This window comes from Meriones unguiculatus, chromosome X (assembly GCF_030254825.1).
Source record: "Meriones unguiculatus strain TT.TT164.6M chromosome X, Bangor_MerUng_6.1, whole genome shotgun sequence".
Lineage (NCBI taxonomy): Eukaryota > Metazoa > Chordata > Mammalia > Rodentia > Muridae > Meriones > Meriones unguiculatus.
In genome coordinates this window covers 141,001,062-141,026,922 of record NC_083369.1, presented here as the reverse complement: position 1 = coordinate 141,026,922, position 25,861 = coordinate 141,001,062, and the positions used below count along the sequence as shown (strand labels likewise).

Sequence of the window (25,861 nt, the reverse complement as noted above, 5' to 3'; positions counted from 1 at the left end):
GAGCTCCTGTCCCCTCCAGGTCTTTCTATCTCCCCCTTCTTTCATAAGATTCCCTGCACTCTGCCCAAAGTTTGGCTATGAGTCTTAGCATGTGCTTTGATACCTTGCTGGGTAGAGTCTTTCAGAGACCTTCTGTGGTAGGCTCCTGTCCTGTTGCCTGTTTTCTCCCTTTTCCGATGTTTGTCCTATTTGCCTTCTGAGTGATGATTGATCATCTTATTCAGGGTTCTCCTTCTTGATTAGCTTCTTTAGGTGTACAGATTTTAGTATGTTTATCCTATGTTATATGTTTAATATCCACTTATAAGTGAGTATATACAGTGTGTGTCCAGAACCTGGAAACAACCCAGATGTCCCTCAATGGAGGAATGGATACAGAAATTGTGGTGCATTTACACAATGGAATACTACTCAGCTATTAAAAACCAGGAAATCATGAAATTTGCAGGCAAATGGTGGGAACTAGGAAAGATCATCCTGAGTGAGGTATCCCAGAAGGAGAAAGACACACATGGTATATACTCACTTGTAAATGGATATTAGACATATAATATAGGATAAACATGCTGAAATCTGTAAACCTAAAAAGCTTCTTTCAGTGCAGGAGGAAGGACTGTAGGATCCATAGTGGTCAAGGATACCATAAGAAAACACACAGAATCAACTAACCTGGGCTCATGGTAGCTCATAAAGACAGAACTGACAGAAGTGACCTAGGCCATATGTTACATTTTTTTAAGCTTGATCTTGTGGGACTCCTAACAATGGAAGCAGGGGTTGTCTCTAACTCTGTTGCCTGCCTTTGGAACCCTTTTCCTCCTACTGAGTTGCCTTGTCTAGCCTTAATAGGAGAGGAAGTGCCTAGTCTTACTGCATTTTCATATGCCCTGGTTGGTTAATATCCATGGGAGGCCTGTCCTTTTCTGAAGAGAAATGGAGGAGGAGTGGATGGTAGGGGGAGTTGAAGGAAGGACTGGGAGCATAGGAGGGAGGGGAACCTTTGGATGTAAAATTGATAGAAAGAAAGAAAGAAAGAAAGAAAGAAAGAAAGAAAGAAAGAACGAAAGAAAAATAGAATTGGAGAAGCTGTTTAAAAAAAATAAACAAACAAAAAAAGTCTTCTAAAGCACTGCCTGAATTAAACTCTTAGACTGCAGGGGGCGGGCAGGGAGAAGGCTGATTTTTAGAGTATGAGGGCAAGTTGAAAACCTGTTGTATATCTCGGTCTCTGAATTGTTCTAGCTTCCCAGCACGCTCAAAAAGAGAGTAACATCAGTAGTGATGTTTTGCCTTCATTGTTCTCTTCCCCTGTTATTTATGGTGAACAGGCTAGGGAGGAGAGGTTATCAGAGGCTGATAGAAAACAGGCAACCCAACACCCCAGGAGCATGCTGTGCCTGCTTTTCTGCTGCTGTTCAGCAAGGGTGAGGCGCTTCTGACAGGAAACTTTTATATCTATTTTTAAACTTTGAAGACAAATTTTATAAATATGAGCTGCTGTTGCTGCTGCTTTTGAAAAAAAAAATCCCTTTTTACTCTAAAAATAATATCCTGGGAAAAAGTTTGTGAATTGTTTATTAAAGGGAGAATTAGAAGTTCATCTGAGCATGTGTTCTAATAAAAAAAAAATGAAGCTGGAGAGATGGCTCAAAGGTTAAGAGTACTGGCTCCTCTTCCAGAGGAAACTGGTTCAATTCCCAGCACCCACATGGCACCTCACAACTGTCTATAACTTCAGTTACAGAGGATCTGACACCCTTACACTGATGCACATAAAAAACAAAAAAGGAATCATCAAACAAGTTTAAAAAAAATCACCTCATAGCTATTATCTGAATGCAGATGTGGCTTTTTGGGAAGGACATAATTTTTGACATTTTGATACCAATGATGGAATGGAAGAAAATTGCATTTTCCCTCTCCTGTGCTAATCTTTTCATACTCTCCAAATTCTACTCATTTCTTTTGACCAAGTTGGCATGTTGTTCCTTTGGGAAGACATTCCTGATTTCTCCCAGGCAGGATAAGTGATGCATAGTGTCTGTTCTTACCAGTTCCCTTAGCCACACCTGTCTTTCTTTGTCACACTTCATATTATGTCATAACAATCACTAACATTTACTATATGCCAGGCATTCTGCTAAACTTGGCTCATGTGTTGCATTACAGAAATGCAGCTGAAAGTACTAGAAGCCACAGTTAGGACATCGCACTTGCACCCTTTTGAGTGAGTTAATACAATCATTCTAATTTTAAATATCAGGATCGTGGTAGGCTAAATAATGGTCTTTCAGTATGTCTATACTTAGAGCCCCTGAAAATGTGAATATGCATGAGAAAAAGATGTCCTGCCAATCGGCCACATCTAGCAGGGGCTGCCTCTATCACAAACTCAGTTGCTTGCTCTTTGATCACTCGCCCCTGGTGATACAGCCTTGCCAGACCACAGAGGAAGAGGATCTAGGCAGTCCTGATAGATTCTCTTTGTATTAAGGCAGTAGTGTTGATGTCAACTAGTGAAGCAAGACTATACTGTAATTAATTATATATACTATATATTAATTATATATACTATATAATACTATATATTATTATAATATACTAAATTAATACTGTAATTTCTCATGTAACTTTTCACTTTCTCTAGAGAGAATAACTAACCCACCCTCTTATTTGCTATCATCTGAGTATTCTCCCACCTTCTTGAACTAAACAGCTTTGTAAAATAAAATGCTCTTCATATAGAATGTTTTTTTCCATCTCCTGATCCTTTGCTCCAGGCAAAATACCAGGCACCCTGAGACCCTTCCAGCTTCTGCTCCATTTTGAATTGGCTGCTTGCTCTTTAAGGTGTTGCTTGGCTGTTAGCCAGGAAATTCCCATCACCTTTCTCATATTGACAGTCTTGGGTCCAGCATCCTTCCATCTTGTTTTATTTACTCACTTTCTTGGAATAACAGTCCTCTTACCCCTGTAGCACAGAAGTCAATTTTTGAGATCTTTCCAAGACTAAACTGGGCTAGGACTGTCAGCTATGAAGTTAAAAGTCTACTGCAGGCTAGTTGCCACTCACAAGTGGACTTCTCCCTATGCTGTACTTTCTTTCTTGAGCTTTCATTTGCTCGGCACAAATACCTTCATCTCTCACTGTGGCCAAGAAACCAAGGCCTGGACGTTACCACATCAGCAATGGCAGAGCCAGAACTTGAAGCCAAGCGTCAGCTGCCAGCTCCGGGCTGCTGCCTCTCTGCACACAGCTGCTCCTTACTGGAGAGAGCAACACCAGTGGCGGGCTCCAATTGTGAGCTGAGTGCCAAATCCTCAGCCGTGGCTATAGAGCAAGCCCAGTCCTAGGTCCCCACTGTGTCCAGCTCCTGAACTCTTGGAGTTTCGGATAGCCACAGCCATCCTTTACTACAAAACGTTCCCATTCTTGTTACCTGGACACACGCACGCACATAAGTGTGTGCACATGCACAGATACTGTGGAGAGAGAGGCAGGGGTTTAGGGTTATGGTCTGATCTCCTTCTTAGACTTCAAATGTCCTGCGTATTGTTTGTGTAAGCGCAGGATAATTGTTTCTGTTACTAAAGTCTTTGCTTTCAAGCAAGATAAGTATTCCTTCCATTCCTTTTGTTGTGGGAAATGCCTCATTACTTAGGAGTGCTGTTTATTGAACAGTTTAGTTAGCGTTTTAGTCTTTTTGCTAACTGAAGACGAGTGGCCACACATAGGGTAATTGGATTAACCTATTCCTCCCCTCCCCTATGGAAACAATGGAAAATCCGGTATTGTGTTGGCACATAGTTTACTTAGATTAATGATCCTAGAGTCACTGGGTGAAAATTTGCCTAGCTTCCTACAGCTCTGAGAACTGCAAATGCCCAGCTGTCTAAAGGCTTTAATCAGGAAATGATTATGAAATAGCACTGGTTTATCATGGGACTGAAAGAATTTATTCTTAACAATTGAGTTAACCTGGATGGAAATGTATATAAACATTCTTTCACCAAACAGTAAACAGGTGCTTTTATGTTGTTAAAAAAAAAAAATAAAATAAGTTCATGACTTGCGAGTGGCTTGCAGCTCACTGGCTCTCACACTGGGCTAGTCACCCGCTAAAAGTTTACGGTACGCTTTTCCTCGTCTCTTCTTTTTCAAGTCCTAGTTTACGGAGCAAGAGAAGAGATGACATAGGAAGCACTCATGTTATGTAAGTGGAGCAGGGGATGACAGTTAGCATAGGGACTCAGCTATGTAAGACTCCCCGGGCCAACCCTCACCAACTAATTCTGTGTCTGTGTGGCACTTCCTTTCTACATCTGTCAAACCCAGACCATCATGGCCCCTCCTTCTTAGTGAGGTTGTGAGCATTAAGTGTGTTATTCCATGTAAGCTGTTAGAACAGTACCTCGCTCGTAGTATATTCTTGTTTGTTTCAATATGTTCGTGTATGTGCATGTGCGCATGTGCACATACCCGTGGGAGCCAGAGGTTAACATCTGAGTTCCTTTCTCTTTCGTTCTCCACTTTGTATTTTGAGACAGGGTGTCTCACTGAACTTGGGTCAGCAGTTGGGCTAGGTTGCCTAGGCACCAAGCTCCTGATATCCGCTCACCTCTTCCTAACCAGTACCAGCATTATGGACACACACTGCAGCCTTTAAGCTGTGTATGGAGATTACAGACACACACGGCTGTGACTGACTTTTTAACATGCTGGTAGGGGAGCCAAACTCAGGTTTTCATGATTGCGTGGCTAACATTTTGATAAAATGTTGATAACTGAGCCATCTTCATGCCCCCCCATAATTTATTCTTAATAAACTATAAGTGTATTCTGTATCATTAGAAGATATAAGAAAATCAAAGCCTATGTTCAGTTTCATTTTATGTTAAGAAGATCTTACTGCATTAATTTTTTTTCCCATTAGGCTACTTATGGCATTGTACATCTTTAATCTTAGTGCTCAGGAGGCAGAGGCAAGCAGATTGCTATAAGCTCTCAGCTAGCCAGGACTTCATAGTGAGAGCTAGTCTCAGAAAACCAACCAGCCCCAAACAAACAGTAGGGGATGAAAGGTGGTTAAGAATTATTTCTTCCCTGTAGACACTCAGAGAGTACGTAAAGAATGAACACAATGTCCTATATTTATGGTACAGACAGCACCTGGGAGAGGGGTTCCACCTGAGGGCCATGGGAATGTAGGCTATCAGCATCAAAGCCGTTAAAAAGATAGTAGAAGTGGCCGTTGGACCTTGTCTGATACTTCCTCTTTCTTCTTTTTCCCCAAAAGCAATCATTTTATAATCAAATATAATCCATTATTTCCTTCATTTGAGATTACTGCTTCAGGGCGTAGGTGTGATGTTGTAAGAAACATTTTAATTTTTTTTTTTCTGGAAGATACATTGATGAGGACAGTGTCTACACCTTAATTCAGCTTGAAGTCATATGATTAACCTTTTGAAGCATAATTAACCGGTCCAAATTGTTTAGCTCTTGGTTCCACTCTGGGTACCCAAGCAAACTCTGTCCTGTCATAGTTTAAACTATAGTGAAGGGCCAGTATTGCTTCTTTATCGTTGTTTTTTGTTTTGTTTTGTTTTTTCTTCTTTAATGTTATTAAGCCACTAGTTGTACTTTGAATTCAGGAGGCTTGTGTTGGATCTGGTGCTGCACACTGTGTTCCTTAGCACTCAGAAATCCAAGGTAGGAGACCTGCAAGTTGAAGACCAGAGTGGTATCAGCATCAAGCCCCATTTCAAAGCAAGTGCTCTCAAACTGTATTGTTAGGCTTCTGAGAAAACAATTGATTATCAGACTGACTGTAGTTTTTCTCCCAGGTCAGTTTTCACATGTCTCCTTTTTGACGAACTGTGTGGACTGGGGACCTTCTCTCCACCTGTGTATTCATGAGCGTAACTGCTGACACTGTGGGAATTGCTCTGTAACGCTAGCAGTGGAGGGCTGAGGGTGGGGCTTACAGGTAGACGGCCTGTCTAACGTGCACGAAGCTCCCACTTGGATCCACACCATTGGAAAAGAAATCAAAACCAACTGACCAACCAACCAAAAATGAAACAACAGATCCAGAGTCACAGTGATTAGCCAAACTCATTGAGGGACAGTTTATTTTTTGTCTCAAAAAAATAAAAATAAAAAATAATAGTAGCCTTACTTCGGTTATCTAATTTTTCAATTGATGATATCAATAGCCAGGGCCTGGAAAGGTGATAGTTTTAGTCAGTAAAAGTGCCTGTCCTGCATGAATAAGGACCCGAGTTCCAAGCCCCAGCACCCACATAAAAAAGCTGGGGGCCAGGGTCTAGATCCATAATTCTTGTGTAGGAGTGGAGACAGGCAGGCCTGTGGAGTTCATTAGCCAGCCTAGCCGAGAAGTACACCATGAGCTCAGTGACAAAGTCTGCCTCATAAGATAGGGGAGAGAACAATAGAAACCGATGTTGGCCTCTGGCCTACACATATACGCACATACAAAGACAGACAGACAGACACACACACCTCAATAGCTAGCACATGGTGCCAGTTAAAAGGGACAAAAAAAAAAAAAAGTATGCTTACCCTGGCTCGTGACTACCTTGTTTGCCGCCCTGGAAGAAGCCTTGGTTCTCAGTTTATTTCATGTGGGTTCTGTATTACACGTTGAGGCATGCACCCAAATCCATCCAAATGTCAGGGTGCATTCTTATGCTTCCTGACCTAGCACTGTGTCTTGGTGATTTCCCTACTGATAAATCCAAGCAGGCCTTATTGCTGGAGAGAATTGCATTGTGGGACTTCATGGTCACCAACTGTCTACTGCCACACAGTTATGTTCCTTTAATTTTTTGCTAATTTAGACAATAGCGTGGCAGTTAATCTTGTACACTTGGCATCTGTGGATATAGCTAGGCTCACAACACTAGAGTTGATTGGCTACTGATTTGACAAGTATGCATTAAGAGCCTTCTACAGTATGTACAGACACCTGGTTGGTATTAACCCTGTTGGATACAGCGCTAATCGTCTTATATGTTTGGCAGGATGTGGGCAAACAAAGATACCCACGGGTCACACAGGTAGCTGTGTCGTACATCATGGAACAGTCCAGTCCGTGCTTTGGATGATATTCACTTCAATCCTATAGGTCAAGAGAGTCTCCGCTCTTGTCATTTTCCTGCCCAGGTTAATTCTTGGGAGATAATACTGTAAGCATGTGATATCATAAGTACCCAGTGGAAGGTCGACATAGAAACGTGACAGTAGGTGTCCTGCTACATCAAAACTTCTTTCCTTGTTAGCTTGAAGCTGAAAATGAAATTAGTACATTTATGATTACATGTCCAAGTACTTTTCTGAGTGGCAGCATGTTTTGTAAATATGAGAAAGCCGTTGTGGTGTGAGATAGCAACATGGTTTCATGACGTAATTTTTAGGGGAAATGTTGAAGTGTTTCTAACAAATAGCGAATACCAAAGAACGCACCATCCTTTCATATCAACACACGAATATTTTGTTATATTTACTTAGATATGTCTCTTAGATATAGATGTATGCACATATGTATTTCTCTAATGAAACCTGTGTATTTCATGGTTTGATTGACTAAGTCTTCTCTCTCTCTCTCTTTCTCTCTCTCTCTCTCTCTCTCTCTCTCTCTCTCTCACAGAGACGCACACACTTTTTAAAAAGAAATACTCCCTTTAACCCAGCTGAAGCTTTCCCTGTCCTATTGCTTTTACTCTAGGAGTCCTTGCTGTGTCTCAGCAGGTGTCCTGAAACAACCAGCATTTAAGGAGGGAAGCCATATGGGGAAAAGCAGTCTCTGCCTGCAGGGAATGCAGTGGTAAGATGACTGCTCCCCTCACTTAGGTGTGGAAGGAAAAGCCAAGTGCTAGGAAGCAGGGTGCCATTTCTAAGACTTCCTGTCCATTGAAAGTTCTCTTGGTCAGTACATTTGGGGTAATGATTTGATTTGTTTTTCATGATTTCCTTCCATCTCCATCCAGTGAGGAATTTTAAAAAGTGGCTTCTCACAAACTAGAGCCCTGTGTGTTTGGGGGGTGGTGCACACAGCTGTGATCTTACTTTCACGCCTGACTCAAACGGGGAGGCTTCCCTTCAGGAAAACATCCACAGAACTGAAGGAGGGTGACCAACCATGCCTGTTTCCCTCATTAGCTGTCCACTCTGAACGCTAGGCGCCTCACCCCACCCTGGATATAGCCCTCCCTCCCAATTCCCAAGGGAAGTCCCAGGACACACAGACATGCGCGCGCGCACACACACACACACACACACACACACACACACACACACACTCCAAGCAGGTTAGCTGGATGCCAAGCTCCTGTGCTCCCCCTGGTGTCCCTGGCACCAGCTTGCTCTGTTTAAACAGAGAAGAAGGAAATGTAAGCTAGAAGGCCAGCAGCTGGGGTGGAGAGTGAGGATCCATTGAGCCGATTGTGTAAAGAAGATGAGACATGTCTTGGCTCCCCCGCTCAATATGCTGCATCTGGCTTAGTGTGACCATCCGTTACCTTAATGTTCAGCTCGGAAAGCTGTGCACTCCCGGAGAGGAGCATTAAAATAGCCAAGTACTTACTTGTCTGTCATGTTTCTGGTCTTCTAAGACAAAATATTAGCACATTTAGAATTAAGGATTATCGTCTTCTAGTCTGAGTGCCCACGTTGTTCTTTTTAATTGAAATAATCTACAGTAAAGTGCAGAAGCTTGAGAAGTACAGGTCAATGAATTCTTTAGTATTTATGTGCACGCACAACTAACTCACTATCACCCAGACCAAAGTGCAGTACCTTTTCCATCCTCTCAACAGGGTGCTCTCTTCCTCTCCTCCCCTGTGAGAAACTCCCCAAAGGCAACCACTGTTTTCAGATCTCTCACTGATGATCAGTTTTAGCTGTTGGTGGGCTTTAATGAAATTGTACAGTATGCAATATTTTGTGTCCGTTTTCTTATGTTCAGCATTATTACTGTGAGGTTCATTTGTGATATTATGTATAGTGTGTGTGTGTGTGTGTGTGCGCGCACACACACACACACACGCATTGGGTATGAGTACACACACATCATGCATGTGGGTAGGATATAGAGAAAGATGTTGGGTTATATTATTCTCTGTGTTATTCCCTTGAGACAAGGTCTTTCACTGAATCTAGAGCTAGGCTGGTAACCAAAAAAACCCTCAGTGAATCTCCTGTTTCCAGAACATACCCCACCCCCGCCACCCTGGGCTTCCAAGCCCATGCAGCCACACCCAGCTTTATACATTCATGTCGGAGATTGTAACTCAGGCCCTCGTGGTTGCACTATAAGTCCTCTTACCCCCTGAGCCATCTTCCTAGCCCCGGTGTAGTTTTAAAAATACTACTTACCTGTTTAGTAATGATATCGACTACTATTTTGTACAGTCATCCTCAATCCATTCATTTCCCTCAAGGTCCCTCCGTGGTGACACTTCTGGCATTAGACGTATTTTGCAGGTGACAAAGGCTTGCTCACACTCCCGAGCAAGGAGACTGGGGACGCTTCTGACTCCCTCTTTGCTCATCATGAAGCCCATGCCTTACCCTCCGTCATAGATGGCAGAAGACGCAATGAGTGGATGAGAAGGATGGGAAGGGGGAGAGTCGCTTCTCCCCTGCCAAATTGGCCTTTGGTTGGTGTTTGACCATGCAGTGTTTTAGTTGAAGCCTGACGAAGGAATTTAAAGAGTCAGGCTAGCCCTTGAATACTGTGTCATGGATGGGAGAGAAGGGGTGAACCAACCAGGCAGCTGGCCATGTCCAGGCAGTTCCTCTTAATGGAAAGCACCCGGTTGCCTACAGATCCTGTTGAGCTCTCTGCAGGCCCCGAAGCATGTTGCAGAGAAGATTTTTCACTACATTAACATGGTTGGGGCTGTTTATCCTCCAAATATGGGTCAGCTCTGCACAGCCAAATGCCTCTGGGGAACAGTGACAATCTGGGGAGTTCTCTGTTTCCTTCTCTCTTGGGTAGAGCTCGAGCATCCTCCTACTATTGCTGTATTGCTGACAGCCTTAGTTTTACTCTTCATGTCCCATTGCCACTCTTGATGCACCAGATTTGAGGTGAAGAGAATCTTGGTTTCTTTTGCCACCTAAAGAGGTTCGCTGAAAGCCCCTGTCTCTTGAACTGTATTGAAGTGGTACTGTCATGGCTAATTTATATATGATGCCATGTGTGCATAAATCTCCATGAGCCTTCATAGCTCCCAGTTCTGCCCCAGGGTACAGCCTCTACCCCCAAGATAGCAGTGACTAGCATTTAAACCAATGGGCTTGGTTATCACAAAGCTGAGACTGAGGAGGAGGGACTCTGCACATCCAGCCTAGGGGAAATCCAGAGTCCTGCAAACTTGGCTCAGAACCTCAGCAAGCTCCAGGTGTGGCTGCTCCATCTGGCAGGCAGGCGTTGCTTTAGTGCCCAGCGCACCCTCCTCCACAGAAAAGAGTTCTTTCATGTGCATGATAAAAGGCTCGGTAGACCTGAGCCTGGATAATCTTGGGTTTATGGGTAGAGGTATCGTGAATCCTTTAAGCATGCAGAGGAGCTCTGGTCATCTCTGAAGCCTCTGGCAGATTGCTTCAAGTGCCTGCCTTCTCTAGAGTCATGGCACTGGCTCTTTGGGGGAGGCCAGAGATGTTAGGGCCTGTCTGGCCTGTGTCCATAGATGACTCTCTTCTTTGTACCTTTGTGTCTTGGTCTATTCTTGCATCCCAACTGTGTTTTAGAAGGAGCAAATGAAAACCTATCTATGAAAGTCCTTTGCAAGTATAACGTTGCGTTGCTTGGACCTTCATCATCTATCTTTAGAGCATCCTGATAGGCACCTGGGATGTCAGGATTCAAGGCAGGTACAATATGGGCCAACTTGCATTTGCATGGTAATCGGTACTATGAGTGCAGCATGTATGCCAGGCATTTCTAGCTAGAAACAGTCATGGAGACTTGTGGCTCGCTGTGATTTAAAGAGTTTCTGAATGAAAAAAGTTAGGCCCGTGGTCTTTTGGAAGCAACTAGAGATTTCCGAAGGATGTGACATTCAGACATTTGTTTTAGAAATACCCCCGGTGGTGTTGTGGAGCCTCAACACTGAAGGTAGGTAGATATGAAAGTGGGGCAGAGTTCAGAGAAGCTTGGCTGAGAGATGAGCCCCAAGGCTAGTCAGTTGGGGTTCCAGTTCTGCTCAGCTATTTCGTCCTCTGGGTGTATTATTCCGTGGCTGGGACCCCTGTACAGCTGAGACACTGCTAAGTAGGTAAAACTCCTAGGGTGGGCTTGGCCACATCGTGTCCAGCCATATCAAATCTGTCCTTTTAACCGGTAGCACACAGCTGATGGTGCCGTTAACATTCACAGTGCCACGCAATAGTTAACCCGCTTTTCAAAGCCACAAGCAAAAGCTCTGTGAATACGAAATAATAACTCCCCATTTCCCTTCCCCTACTCCTAGGTAACCTCTGAAATAGTTCTTGAATTTGCCTGTTTTAAAGATCTCATAGAAATTAAATTATGTACTTATCCTTTTGTGTCGGGCATATTTCACTTAGCATGTTTTCTGTGCTTATCTGTATTGCAGTGTGTATCAGAACTTCAGCTTTTAAGGCTGAATGCTGTTACATCGTGCCTGTTTATCCACTTATCTGTTCATGACCCTTGAGTTTCTTCCTTATTTTAGCTAGTATAAATAACGCAGTGGTAAACATTGGTTTGCGCCTCTTCTTTCAGTTCTTCAGAGTGTATTCCTAATAGTAGAATTGCTGGGTCTCTGTTTTAACTTTGAGGAACTACTCCAATGTCTTCCACCGTCTTACATTTTCATCAACCATGCAGAAGGGCTTCATTTCCTCCAAATCCATGTCAGTTCCTGTTCTTTCTCCTGCTCTCCCTCCCTCCACCCTCCCCCTTTAATTCAACACAGCTTGGTAACTTGAAGGAGATTTGCTTCCTATTTCTCTAATGACTAGTGAGTGAGCATTTGTCATAAACATATTGGCCATGTGTATTTTTCCTTTGGAGAGATGGCTGAGGCTTTTATTTTTTTCAGCTTTGCTTTCAAGACAGTAGAGGAGAACGGAGAGAAACAGAGAGAGGAAGTGGTCAGGCCAGACTAGGAGACTGGTTAGCTAGGGGACAAATGCTGACTTTTCTAGCCCAGGGAAGTGGACAGATAATGGGATGCCAAATAGGCTAGAGCTCCTCCCCTATGAGAAGGGTTGGTTGGAGGGAGGCATTGACCTTCCACAGGCTGCACGGAGCCAAGGCATTGTTCAGCTGAGGAGCTTACAGAATTCACTGCCTTATCATGTACCCAATTGGTGTTGTTTTTGGTTTTTCCAGAAAGAGTGAGTTTCTTCCATGTAAGAAACAACTTAGGAACTTTCATCACATATGGACAATCACGGGGGTCGGGGAGTCAAAGGAATGTGCTGTGTCTAGGCAAGCTTCCAGCGCTATCTTTCAATTCCACTTGCTTATGATAGGTTAGTCCTTCACAGCCAGCCTGCTCATGTTCTGCTGCCTGACAGCATTGAGACCTATGTACTGTTGAGAACCATAGCTTCTGAGACTTCTTCTGGTGATCATTTTAGCATCACAACTTTCATCCTCCGTTTCACCTCATCCCAGATGTATGGCGTTGACAGTGAGGGACAAGGGTGCCACCATGGTCCATTGGATAGCTTGTTATTACTCCATGGCAAAGGTGGATGGTTGCTGGGAGTAAGGAGAAACAAATGCATTTGGTGGCTTGTTCTTTTGTCTTCAAGAGTCATAGCAGGCTGGCAGCCATCATGTGGCTCAGGCAGATACTGTTGACAGATTGTCCCCTGACGCCATCTGCCTGTGAGGCTACAAGGAAACCCTAGCAACTGCTGTTGTAGCAGGTGCTGGGGCCTGCTGAAGTGGGTGTCCCTGCGCGTGCGTGCATGCGCGCAGGCACACACACACACACACACACACACACACACACACACACACACACACGGGCACACACACACTTACGCATACACACAGAAGTACACATGAGCAGCTTTAGTGTGATATGTAGGGTTACTGCTTTTGGTGTAGGGCCGAGCTCTGCCTGCTTAGGGCTCAGGAACATCAGCTGAAACTCTCAGCCCAGCAAAGCCTCAGTCGAGTTGCTGGTTTCCGGTGGGGGCCCTGATAAAGCAACAGCAGAGGGTGAGGCTGTTGGGAAGGAAGCTCGTGATTGGCTTAGGGGCAGAGGCAATGTTTTGACGAGCATTTGTTGTGTTCATTCCACCTCAGCCTTCTGACTCATTTTGTAGAGAGGACCAGTCTCCATTTCTTACCCCTGCTGTTTTAAAAGCACACATGCCTTATCTGTGAGTCTCTCCTGCCATTCAGCCAGGCTTCAGATCTTGTTTCTTAAGCTTTGGTTTTGTACCTAAGTTAATGTGACCATGGACTCACACATGTATAGAGATGACTTGCTGGGTTTGGAAGAAGACCTATGTAGAGACATGTATTTGTGAGAGTTACTTAGTGTCATTTTGGGCTATCAATGATTTTGCAAACTATTACCTAAGTTATTAAAGCAACATAAAGTATATGTTGAGTATCTGTTACTCAAAGTGCTTGGGACTAGAACCATTTCACTTTTAGGATTGGAGGGGATCCTAACACACACACCCACACACCCACACACACACACACACACACACACACACACACACACACACACAGGGTTTCTCATTGAACCTAGCTCTAGGCTAGTGGCTAGCCAGTTCCCACCAATTTCTCTGTGTCTTCCCCTACCCCTATGTTGCTGGAGTTACTGGTACACATGCAACAATGACAGGCTTTTTACTTGAGTGCTGGGGATTCTATCTCAGGTTTTCACGCTTGCATAGCAAGCATCCTTACTCACTGAACTGTTGCCTCAGTCCCAAGATCCAGGTCATTAAAATTGCATCGATCGATCAATCGATTGATCGATCGGTTGATTGATTATATGGAGGTCAGAGGACAACTTTCTGGAACTGGTTCTGTTCTTTCCCCTTGTAGGTCCTAGGAACTGAACTCAGGTCATTTAACAAGTTCCTTTACACACTGAGCCATCTGACTGACCCCAAGAGCCAGATTTTAAACTGAGTTTTGGTAAGAGTCCACCTAGATGAAGGTCAGCAGACATTTACTATGAAAGGTCAAATGTTTCAGGCTTCTCTGTAATACCACCTCAACTCTGGAAATGGAGCATCAAACCAGCCATAAAAAATACACATGAATGCATTTGTGTTCTAATGAAATTTTGTTTACAAACTAGAGCACTGGGCTGGAGTTGGCTGACCTAAAATGATAGTCATTATTTTTGTCTGTAATTTAGTTCTTATCTCTTTTTTTTCTCTGTCAGGAATTAAAAAGCCAGAGGAACTTGAGTACTACAAATGCATTTAAATCATCTTTTGAGTTTAACATAACGATGACCATAGTGGTGGTTTGTGGATGTAGTCTTGCTAAACCTCTGTTGAGAAGAGTAGAAATCAGAGCTATTAAAGTAGGACATGTGCTTAGTTGATGCTTGTCATAGTTCAAAAATAGTAAAATAAGCCATAACTTAGAGTTATATGATGACATTTACATTTTAGTCATTCTCTTGATGTACACATGGAATGATTCCAGTCGTATAAGGTAACCTTACTATACTTGGCAGTATTATACTCTACAGGACTAGGTGTTTCTTCAACAAATATGGAGGGAAAGTACCCAAATTCAGACAGGGGTGTTTGCCAAATGTTATGTTGTATTTATGATTATTATGATTATTATTATGGTTTATTTCCAGAGTGACGAAGAGGTACCCCAAAACTTCAGACTCTAAATACTTTCTTCTTTTTCTGTGTCCTCCCAGGAAATAAAGAAAGATATGAAGAAAGATCTTCTTTCCAACAAAGCTCCGGAGAAGCCCATGCATGATGTATCCAGTGGCAACTCTTTGCTTTCTTCTGAAACCATTTTAAGGACCAATAAGCGAGGTATGGCAAAGGGGGGAGATCTTTCTCTCTGCACATGGACACAGCCAGAGTCCCCTGTAGACACAATGTCAAATTGAGGATCCACGAAAAGCTGAGGAGTTTGGTCTTTCTGGTTTTCAGTATAAATTTTGTACACACACACACACACACACACACACACACACGTGCACACACATACATGCACATACATAGTAAATAGAAGTGACAAATGTTTTCAGAAGAAAGTTGGACAAACTTGTAAAAGATTTTTCCAAGGCTTTAGCTTAACCTTCACACCTAGTTTGATGGCTGAAAGGTGAGAGAATGATAAGTTATAGACTGATCTAATGGTGTCCATCATAATCTCCTTTGAATTAAAATAAACTCTATTAGTGTCTGTCTTTCTAACTGCCCAGCTCCCCAAACACACACTCTGCCCCCTCCACATGTTTATAAGGAAGAATGTTCAAAGACATAGCCAGTGTATCATCTAACCCAGCAACCTTCAACCATAGGTCTTGTTTTCCCTCGGTTGAGATGAAGTTCTCAACTGTCACTTTTAGGTACCGGCTTATTAAAACGGCTTTGTTCACCACCTTCCCTGGTTATAACTGTTTCCTCAATGATGTGAGAGAGAATCTAAGATTGCAGAGAGAACCCTAGTTAGTTCTGGTCTGTTGGCACAATTGGCTCTGTGAGCACTTTCTGACTTTGGTTCAGCCAAGGTCCACAGTGAGCTGAGAATGGCCATAGGAGGTCAGACTTCAGCTGCCCTCTTTTCCTGGGCTTATTACTTCCCTGAAATTGAATTGAGAGCTGTTCAAAACCACAAGGAAGAAATGTATTAGCAAGGGGTTCCATTAATAAGGGGGGGGGAAGGCAAGTTTACATAACCACGGGGAAGAACAGCTAATCTTTCAGAAAATTTAGACTGCAATAAACTGCCCATTGATCTAGTACTGGTAACATTGACTTTGTGTCTCCCTTCCTTCCTGCCTCTTCTGCTGCCCTCTCCAGCTGCTCTGGGTTCCATTTCCCATTTTGAATTATTCACATGACGTATTGGCTAGAGTCCCAAGGTGGTTAACTATAGGGTTTTCGTTCCTTCCCTTCTTCTCTTAAATCTCATTGTATCAAAATTGGGGATTTCCCATTTTAAGAATTTAACTTATATTGCTATAAAACTATAATCTCCCCAAAGTGCCTCCTGAATTCTGTAAACAATTTTTTTTTAATATACAAACTCACATAGGTCTGACTGGCCTTAAACTTATCCCAGGGTAGTCTTGAACATTTAGTAATCCTCTTGTCTCAACCTCCCAATGCTGGTATGATACAATGCATGGCCTGATCTAATGTACTCACCTCTTCACTCTCGCATATAAATTCCCAAAGTCCAGAGGAGACTTTGACTATAGACTAAAGAATCGGAGTCCAGTGGCTTCTGTGGGCTGTCTCCTTCACATGGCTCTTCTCAAGTCAGTGGGTCCAGTCATTCCGTGCACAGTGACCAGCAGCAAGGTCATTTTGGCCAGCCCAGCTATTTTATAAAGTCAATAGACTTAATGTAATTAATTTGATGAGAGAAAGAATTAATTAAGGCAAAGAATAAAGGTAATTATCTGTATGGGTTCAGTGAAATTACCTGAGAACTTTAAGTCAACTAAAGAATAGAACCTTTCAGATAATTGTTTCTTTAGAACTGAAACTCTCGCCCTTGAGTTCCCCAAATGGAATCTCTTTTTCACCAGAAAAAAATGAATTCTAAGGGGTGCTTTACTTGATTGTTTTAAGCCTTCGGCCTACAGTCGGATTAAGACCAGGCTTTTATAGTTGGGGATTTTGTATGCTAAATGCTAATAACTATGAGATCTGAACAGGCAAAGACATCCTGTAACTAGGAAGCCCAAAGCAGCCCATCTCCATTCTGTTCCAGGCTTCACACTGGGTCACCTGGGCCAAGTATCAGTTCCCAGCGGAAGGGAATTATTGTGCACCAGGATGGGTGCTGTTTAGTCCTTCCTCACCCCATCAAGACTAAGACTAAGACTATTTTACTCCTTCTTATAATAAATGGTGTGTGTGGTGGAGACTGATTGGCCTTGTCAAGCCGGATAAATAGTTCATTGTACTGATCTCAAAAGCTACATTTCTTTCCCACCCAAAATTTAAAAAAAAAAAAAAAAGCCAAAACAAAACACTCCTCCTCCTTAAAACAAAGATATGAAACTGCCCTCCACATATCCACTAAATATGTGGAAGGTCATTCTAATTCCTCCTAAACTTCTAATTTTTTTTCAAGGTTTTGGACTTAAGTTATTGAAGTTCACCCCTTCCCTTTTGTTTTCATTAAGCTTTAAACTTTAAAACTTTGGGATGCTTTGGTCTGTCTGTTTCTTTATAGCTATGATTAAGGGAGGACCTTGTTCTTAGGGTTTGATAGTCTGTTTTGATTTGCTAATGTGGGATCTTTCTTCATGTGTAGGAATCTACCTTGTAATCCCACTTTGAACCCTGTGAGAATTTAGCAGGAAACACAAATTCGCTTCAGCTTACATGGGAGGGCATTTGTTTCAGGCCTGGGTCTGGTTTAAAGAAGAAAGAGTCCATTTTAATATGGTTCGGGCTGAACTTTTACCATGTCACTGGGGCCTGAGCTGAAGAAGTTTACACAGTTGTAGCCAGCTGTTTCTGCATTTTGTGACATGCCTCACTTTGTGGTGATTGCAAACAGACTAGTTTTAGTACCTGGCAATCTGGAATAAACTTGCCTTCCCCCGAATAAGGATAGACAACCACGGAGTCCAAAGGAAGTTCTTCATAACCCTGAGAAAGGGATAGGAGCCCAGGAAATGAGTATTAATGTCATGATTAATGTCAGTCGTAACATTTGCAGATAGTAAGGCTGACTTATGGAGGGACAGGAATGACTTCTTGGGTTTATTGTTTGAGAAGAAGGAAGATACAACTGAAATTCAGAGAGAAAGACAGTCACCCCACCTCCCTTTTCAGCCCTCACCTGTTCATTTGGCCTATTAGAATGTTACACAAGTGTACCTATTTTTTTCTACCTCTGGTCACACTGACAGAACTTTTGGCCCAGATCTGACTTCTTGTTTTGTAAATTTTTTTCTGTCATCAAATCCATATAGAAGAAGGATGGGTCATCCTAAATTGAAACACGAACGGGTAAAAGGAATGCTTTTTGTTTTTTTAATGTTCAAATCATGCATTAGAAGCAAAATTGAACAAAATGGAAGCTTTAACAGTTACTAGAAAATATGTTCTTAAAGATGAACAGTTGGTTTTGCCCATATGAATGCTCTTTTCTACTTGAATTCAAAACAAGATAAAACAAAACCAAACCAAACCAAACAAAACCATTTGGATTCATGTGTAGAAGGAATTCCTGCTCAGCTTTTTCTGTGTGATGGATTATATGTCCAAGCTGTAGTCCATGCCTCCCTGGCCTGGGGGAAGAGCACTTTTGTGCCAGGGTTCTGGCTTCTGTCATTAGCAGGCCGGGGGCGGGGGAAGCTTTGTATCACAATCCCCCTCCTTGCTGTCTGTGATTTTGGACATTGTTCCTTTAAAAGAAAAAAAAAAAAACTTTTTTTTTTTTTTGTGAAAACCAGTGAATGCTTTATACCATGTGCTTATTACATGTTCACTGTGCACCCAGTCCAGTGTCTGGTACTGCTACAGAGGCTAGAAAATCAGCAGGCAGCCCGGCCTGTAAGCACTCCAGGCTATTTGCCACATGAGAAGCGTTGAGAAAGCATTGTCCATTTCTTATATCTTTTTAAAGGACAAGGTAGGGTATATCTCTTACTTACTTGTGTCATTCTTAATGTGAAGCCACTCCGTGGGTTTCTGGTTGGCTTTATGTGTCCTTGTTTCTATTTCCAGTTTATCATGAATTCAGTGTTTGGTAAGTGTCTATTGTATTTTGTGCATTTCCTATTCTTTGCTATTACTACTGTTATTGTTATGCTCTCCTGATACAAAATGTATTTTATAATCATCGTTTTAAGCTGCTCTGCTACTTTAGCATCTGCCTTCTAAAGATCAACTGCTTCTTACCATGTTTATTTAAGGTTATGCCTTTGCACTTTAGTACCCCTTTCAGAGATAAATGCTAAACGACCTGACAGTTTTACAGATGTTCCTGGTAACGGGTCTAGCTCTGATGCTGTAAGGTGAGATCATGCGTCTCACAGGAGATTCTAGTTAGGTTGGGGGGAGGGTCGCTCCCAGAGCCAACCTGGTCTGTGGCTCTGACTGTAGAGCATTGCTGTGTGGGTTCTGTTCTGGTACATTTAATCCTGCTGACATCTGACTCAAAGCCATCCTTCCTGGAGGGATCAAGAAATGCTCTGCCTCTGGTGACACACTGCTGCTCTCAAAATCAGCATGGAAGCCTTCAGAATTCATTCTGCATGTGGACGGGTGGGGCCTGCATGCCCTTCACATTAACAGGGGCCTCACGTTTGCCACACCCATGTGCTCTCCATTCAAGGCTACTACCTGTTGCTGTCCAAAGAAACTTAACCAATATATAGACTTCTTTTCCTTATTATATCAGCAGTGGTCATTCCAATCCCTAAACAGATCTGGCCAACTGACCACTCTGTCCTGTCACCTTTTCCTGAAGTGGAAATGTATTTTTTTTTAAGACTTCCATTTCTTCATCCCTTGGCTGCCTGGGATAATACACCGAGGTGTATCTATTGGACTGATTCATGAGAACTTTGGTGAGGGTGAGCATGTGCATATGTGTGTAAGTATGTACGTGCAGGCATGGAAAGCACATCCTGGCTCAGAGGCTCAGTGGCAGGTAAAATGTTTTCTTTTTTGGACAAGGTCTTTCTATGTAATCCAGGCTTACCTCAAATTCACTAACAATTCGCTTGGCTCAGCCTCCTGCATGCTTGGGTTATAAGCAGGTACCACCATGCCTGGTTGGTGGTGGGGATCTCGGAGGTCTTGGGCTCTTTGTTGGAAAAAAAAAATCTGTAAACAAAGGATACAAAAAGTGCATCCTTACTAAAGAAAGTGTGAGTTTGAAGATTTAGCTCAGTGGCAGAGTGCTTAAAGCTGGGCTCTGTCCTCAACTTTGGAGGAACAAAACCAGAGTAACTTATTTGGCTTTCTGGTGATTTAAGGTCTATGCAAAACCTAGGGTTTTGCTGGTAGAAACGAGGCTTTGTCTCCCTTTCAAATGTGAATTTCCCTGTGGCGCACTAGGTATCTGAAAAATGTGGCATTTTGGGTCAGACTTTCCTTGGGCTATTTAGATCATCTGTTGATTTTATCTGGAAAGCTGACTTTTGTAGAGTGGAAGGAGAAGAGTTAACAGAAGGCGTCCCTGTTGTATGGAAGGTACTGGCTATCACCAGGGCTGATCTTTCCCAGGGGAAATGAGAACTTGGAAGTGAGAGAATAGGAAAGAGAGTCACTTCATAACACGTATTCCTGCAGAGATATCTGTGTGTGCATCTACAGTCTTCTTTCAGAGGCCACCATTGTTGATACCTTTTAACTAATAGCCCTGGGCGTATTTCTAGGATGCATTTATTGGGAGCCTTTGTTATGCTATTGGTGGAGAACGTGTTGCCCTTGCTGAGTCATTATTGAGTAGTGTTGCCAGTCTGGCCTAGGGATAGGACCGGAAAAGGGAATGAGAAGAAGCTCTGTAGAGGGTCGTCGCCGTTGCACAGCTTCTGTGCTTTGTTGGTGAGTCAATTGACCAAACTGCTATTCGTAGATATTTTCCTCCTATTATATCTCCTCCTTCAATCCCTGTGCGTCCTGTTCCCAAGGCATTAGCACTACACAGAGTAACAGATATCCCACCACACGCATCTCATAGTGGGCTTCCACCCAAGTCAATCCCTAGAAAACACAGGATGTGGGTTTGAGGTGGTGGCTCCACCTGGTGGCTTTTCTAGAAAACTTTTTCTCTTGTTCGCCTTTGAGGATGCCTTTGGCTCCTTGGACCAAGTGTTGTCATTTCATCCACATCAGACCCAGGGCTTCCCACAGGATGCAAATATCTCCTTTAGCCCTCTGCTTTCCCGTCCAGAATTTGCTAATTGGACTCAGAATCTGGCTCATGATTCTTGCTTTACCAGGATTCTCTTCACTTAAGAATTACATATAGCTGGGTGCTGATGGTGCACACCTTTAATCACGGTACTTGAGAAGCAGAGGCTGATATGGATCTCTGAATTTCAGGCCAGCCTTGTTTACAGAGTGAGTTCCAGGACAGCCTTAGGCCACACAGAAAACCCTCCCATATACATATCTTCATACATGTATATACTGATCAAGATTCTTAGTCAATTTTTTTTTTTTTTCATTGTTTGGAAACAATGTCTCACAGTGTATTCTAAGCTGGCCTAAAACTTACTGTGTAGTCTAGGCTGACGTTGAGCTAATGATAGTCCTCTTTCCTCAGCCTCCCAAGTACTGACATTATAGGTGTGAGCTATCACACCCAGTTCTTGTTGATAAGTATTAAAAAACAGACACATGTAGGCATGAGTTAAGGGTGTCGATATGAATTTGGACAAAACAAAGAATCATGCTGAAATCCCTGAAGGTGAACCAGAGTCTCCTCCTCATAGCTCCAACTACTCTTAATTACTTCTTCACATCTTGTTGAACCTGTGTTTCCTCCAAGGAGCAATATTTTTTATTACTTATGTTGTTTTCAGTTGCCAGCAGGTGATGGAAGTAAAAGGCCAGCTCTCTTCTTTGCTCCTGCATGCTGGTTTGTAAACCCTGTGTACAGCCTCTTCTTGGCCTGGGTCAAGTAATCCCAGTTTGGGGTGTTAGGGACCATGATTATTATTTTTTTTTTCAATGCAGTTTATTCAGGAACCTTGAACAATCATCGGACCCTGGGGAAAGCCAGCCCACAGCTTAAATAGCCTCTGGGTAGCCAACCCCAGCATGCCATGTGGGCAATGCAGATAGGTCCACATACATGGAAGCAAGCCAGATCCTCAGCCTTAGCCAAATGTGGAATTGTTCGTGACAGAGAGCACTCACCATCGGGAAGGTGGAAGGCGGAATCCAGCTCCATCTTTAAGGCATTCCGCAGCTCTCTACAGTTCCCCCTTTTTGTTTTAGACGCATCAGGCAAGAGTAGAGGTCTGATCTCTGATATTAGAAATAAATTGGGACTTTGTACTGATGTTCATTTAGGTGTCATCCACCCAAAGAGCATCAGACCTGTCCGATACCTTTTTCTCAGAGGTGGGACCTGGGGCATCAACCCGCATGCAATCAGACATGCTCTTCTCTGGGTCCAAAGTGGCTGACCCTGAGTGCAGTGCTTAGCCTCGCATCCTGAGCGTAACATTTTAGCTTTTTATGGTAGCCAACCATGCTTGGGGAGACTGTCCTGCTTCAATGGCTGTAAAGGCCTGAATGGTCATGGCTGCATTACGCTGTTGTGAGACTCTAATCTTGCATATATACCACAGGCAAACCAAGGAGACCAACACCAGAAGGCCTGCTAACACTCCCATGCCCGCCCATTCCTTCAGATGATTCATGGCTGCACTCTGGTAGAATTTACCGTGACAATGGCCACTCTCAGCTGCTCCATCGCAGTATCGAATTCTCCAGTCCAATTACCTAAAATATAGCTTGACAATTGTTTAGACAGATTTGCAGCACAGGAAAAATTCTCATGTTGTATGCTAGTGACACAAAGTCCAGCATATTTTCATTGACAGCCAAGTGGAGCGATTTGCCATAGGGTATCAATTTGCTCCTGCACGAGGTCAATCCTCTGACTGAACACCATCAAGCTTCCTTTTAGTTGAGCATTAATTCCTTTATGTACAACTAAGGCATGAGCTACATTGGCTAAATGATTATTCAGGGTCTGAGCAGTCTGCATAGTATGACTCATGGCTAATGCCCTGGTGGTAGCTCCAACAGCCGTCAATGAGATGGTAGTAACAATGGCGGCTGTAGTTCCAAGATCCCTTTTCTGTCTGAAGAGAGTCATAGCATGAGGGGCATCAACGGGCACAGGCACCCAGCAAGGCATGTGAGTAACCAGGGCATACCTAAATTCACTAGCATTCCAGCATTGGGCAAAAAAGCAAGTATCATTACCACAATTACTTGGCTCTATCTGGCTAACAATGAATAAAAATGGGGGATATAAAAAAACAGGTGTGGGTTTATATGAAATATTATGAGAAGCCTTAACCCCTCGTTGGAACATCCTGCATCAGTTCTAGAACTAGCAGTGGTGGAGTCGAGGTCTGAATATGTTCAGGAGACCATTGCCCCCAGGGGCGAGACGCGCTCCATGTAAATTGACTAACTCCATGTTTTCCTCCACTTTTGAAGGTCCTTTAAGGTTCTTAAATTATTTTTTTCCCTTTTCTTTTAAAATTTTTCATCAATTACAATTTATTCATTCTGCATCCCCCCATAAGCCCCTCCCTCCTCCCCTCCCAATCCCACCCTCCCTCTTCCCTCTGCTTGCATGCCACTCCCCAAGTCCACTGATAGGGGAGGTTCTCCTCTCCTTTCTGATCTTAGTCTATCAGTTCTCATCAGGAGTGGCTGCATTGTCCTCTACTATGGCCTGGTAAGGCTGCTCCCCCCCAGGGGGAGGTGATCAAAGAGCAGGCCAATCAGTTCATGTCAGAGGCAGTCCCTCTTCACATTACTATGTAACCCAATTGGACTCTGAACTGCCCTGGGCTACATCTGTGCAGGGGTTCTGGGTTATCTCCATGAATAGTCCTTGGTTGGAGTATGAGTCTCTGGGAAGTTCCCTGTATTCAAATTTTCTTGTTCTGTTGCTCTCCTTGTGGAGACCCTGTCCTCTCCTGCTCTTACTATTATTTTGATAAGTAAAAACATCTGCTTTTGTCTCATGTTTTTTGTTTGTTTTAGGTTTTGTTAATAAAATTGCTCATGTGCCTTATTTAAACTGTACCTGTGGGTGAGTCCGGGAACTTAATCACCATTTACAACTTTAGTTCCTGTGGGAAAATGCATTCGGAGTTTCCAGCCCTCTGCAGAAAGCACAGTGCACACATCTAACTTCTGGTTTGATTTTTCATACTACTGGCAATGAAGCCTTAACTTGGAGAAGCCATAGTCTATGTGGCTGGGCACAGCTGAAGCTTGCTCTTGTCTTAGAGGAGCTCACAATTGCTAATGACAGAGAGTGCTAAACCGAACATAATCCATCCTGCTCTGAAGCTGGGCCGCCTTACATTATACTGTACCATCATCCAGAGTCCTTCGTTTCTTTCGTTTTCCTAGACCTGAGTGCTCCACTATATCTGAATAAGCTGTGTTGGGGCTGGAAATGTGGCTCGGTGAAGTGCTCGCCACACAAGCCTGACTGTGTGAGTTTGGATCCCCGGCACCCAAGTAGCAGCAGGGCATGATGGTACATGCCTGTGATCCCAGGGCAGGAGGCAGAAGGATGTTTAGGGCTCGCTGGCCAGTCAGTCTTCGATGAATCAGTGAGCTCCAGGTCGGCTGAGAGACGCTATCTCAACAAGTAAGGTGGAGCTGAGGATGGCGCCTCCTGCCTTTGATCCTAGCATTGCTGAGGCAGAGGCAGGGGAATTTGTATTGCTATTTTGAGGCTCACTGTGAGTCCCAGGCCTGCCCAGGATACATAGTAAGACCCTGTTTCAAACAAACAAAGGTGGAACGATGTTAGAGGCTAATATTTGATGTTGACCTCTACGTGTGCACACATGTGCATGTATACCTGATACAAACTCTCTTTCTCTCTCTCACCACACACACGCACACACACATGCACGCTCACCCACACACGCATACACTAATTGTGTTATAAAATATAATACTGTCGTGTATTTCCATGTGCTAGGGAGGTGGCCTTGCAACAAGTACGGCACACTCGGACGGAAACCAGGCTAGCGTTTCCAATATGTATTGTGTAGAGTTTGAAACCTACAAAATGCTTCAGAGGAGAGGCACGAGATGAGACAGGCATATAAGAGGGGGAAGAAATGACCTGTCTGATTATATTTCAGGTCTAGGACTAACACCCTCTTGGGAACTGGCAAGCACATTAACATATTCCATCCTCCCAGAGGTCCCTTGGTAAGGAAATCTGCTTACCTATCGTTGTTTTACCAAACACTAGCTAGGACTCCACTTTGAGATGTGCTGGGTTTCCACACACAGGGCAAGGAGTCTGCTAAGCATCTTTAAACCAAAACCTGGGGACTTCTAAGTCACAGCGGAGAGGAGTGGCCGACAACACTGCGAAGGCTGGTGGCCGTTTAACTGGAGTTCGATGTCACTTGGAGGACAGCCTCTGAAGCTGAAACTAGGGGCTCAGTGTTCAAAGTTCTCAAGTGACAAGCTGAAAGGAATTTCTCCTTAGTCCCTCAGTACTTTCTTGGGTCCTTGTTTCTGATAATGTGTCCATAAACCGGGCTTTGGAATGAAAACTGAACTGAGAAAAGCCTGATCTGAGCTTGCTCACTCCAACCTACCAAAAAACTAACATCAACATCAAGCTGAAAGTCTAGGGAGTTTGGATAATCACACTGACCTCACACTGGCTATATATCCCATCACTTTCTTACTTTATGTCATTGGAAAAGAAACCATGGATTTTCTTGATATCATTAAACCCAGAATGTACGTGACAAATCACTTTGCTGAGTCTCTATGTGTTTGTGAAAGAGGCTGCCATTTTGAATTGAGGCAACAAATCGACAGGCGGCGCTGTGAAGAAAGCCCACGGAAGCTGCCTTTTGGAGTTCTGAAATCATACAGTTACTAAAGCGGAGAGAGGTGGTTGAT

The 25,861-nt window shown here is 43.4% G+C and overlaps 1 protein-coding gene across 10 annotated transcripts in view; it reads left to right on the top strand.

Moving 5' to 3' along the window:
• The window catches only part of Sh3kbp1 (SH3 domain containing kinase binding protein 1), a 362,797-nt gene that overhangs the window by 118,916 nt on the left and 218,020 nt on the right, over positions 1 to 25,861 (top strand). For 9 of the 10 annotated variants that reach the window (XM_060375097.1, XM_060375099.1, XM_060375093.1 and 6 more), the window contains one exon: positions 14,923 to 15,046. In XM_060375097.1, the coding sequence (XP_060231080.1) occupies positions 14,923 to 15,046 (124 nt within the window). Of the gene's footprint in view, positions 1 to 14,922; positions 15,047 to 18,938; positions 18,957 to 25,861 lie in introns of those variants that run through there. The other variant, XM_060375101.1, reaches the window with a different exon arrangement.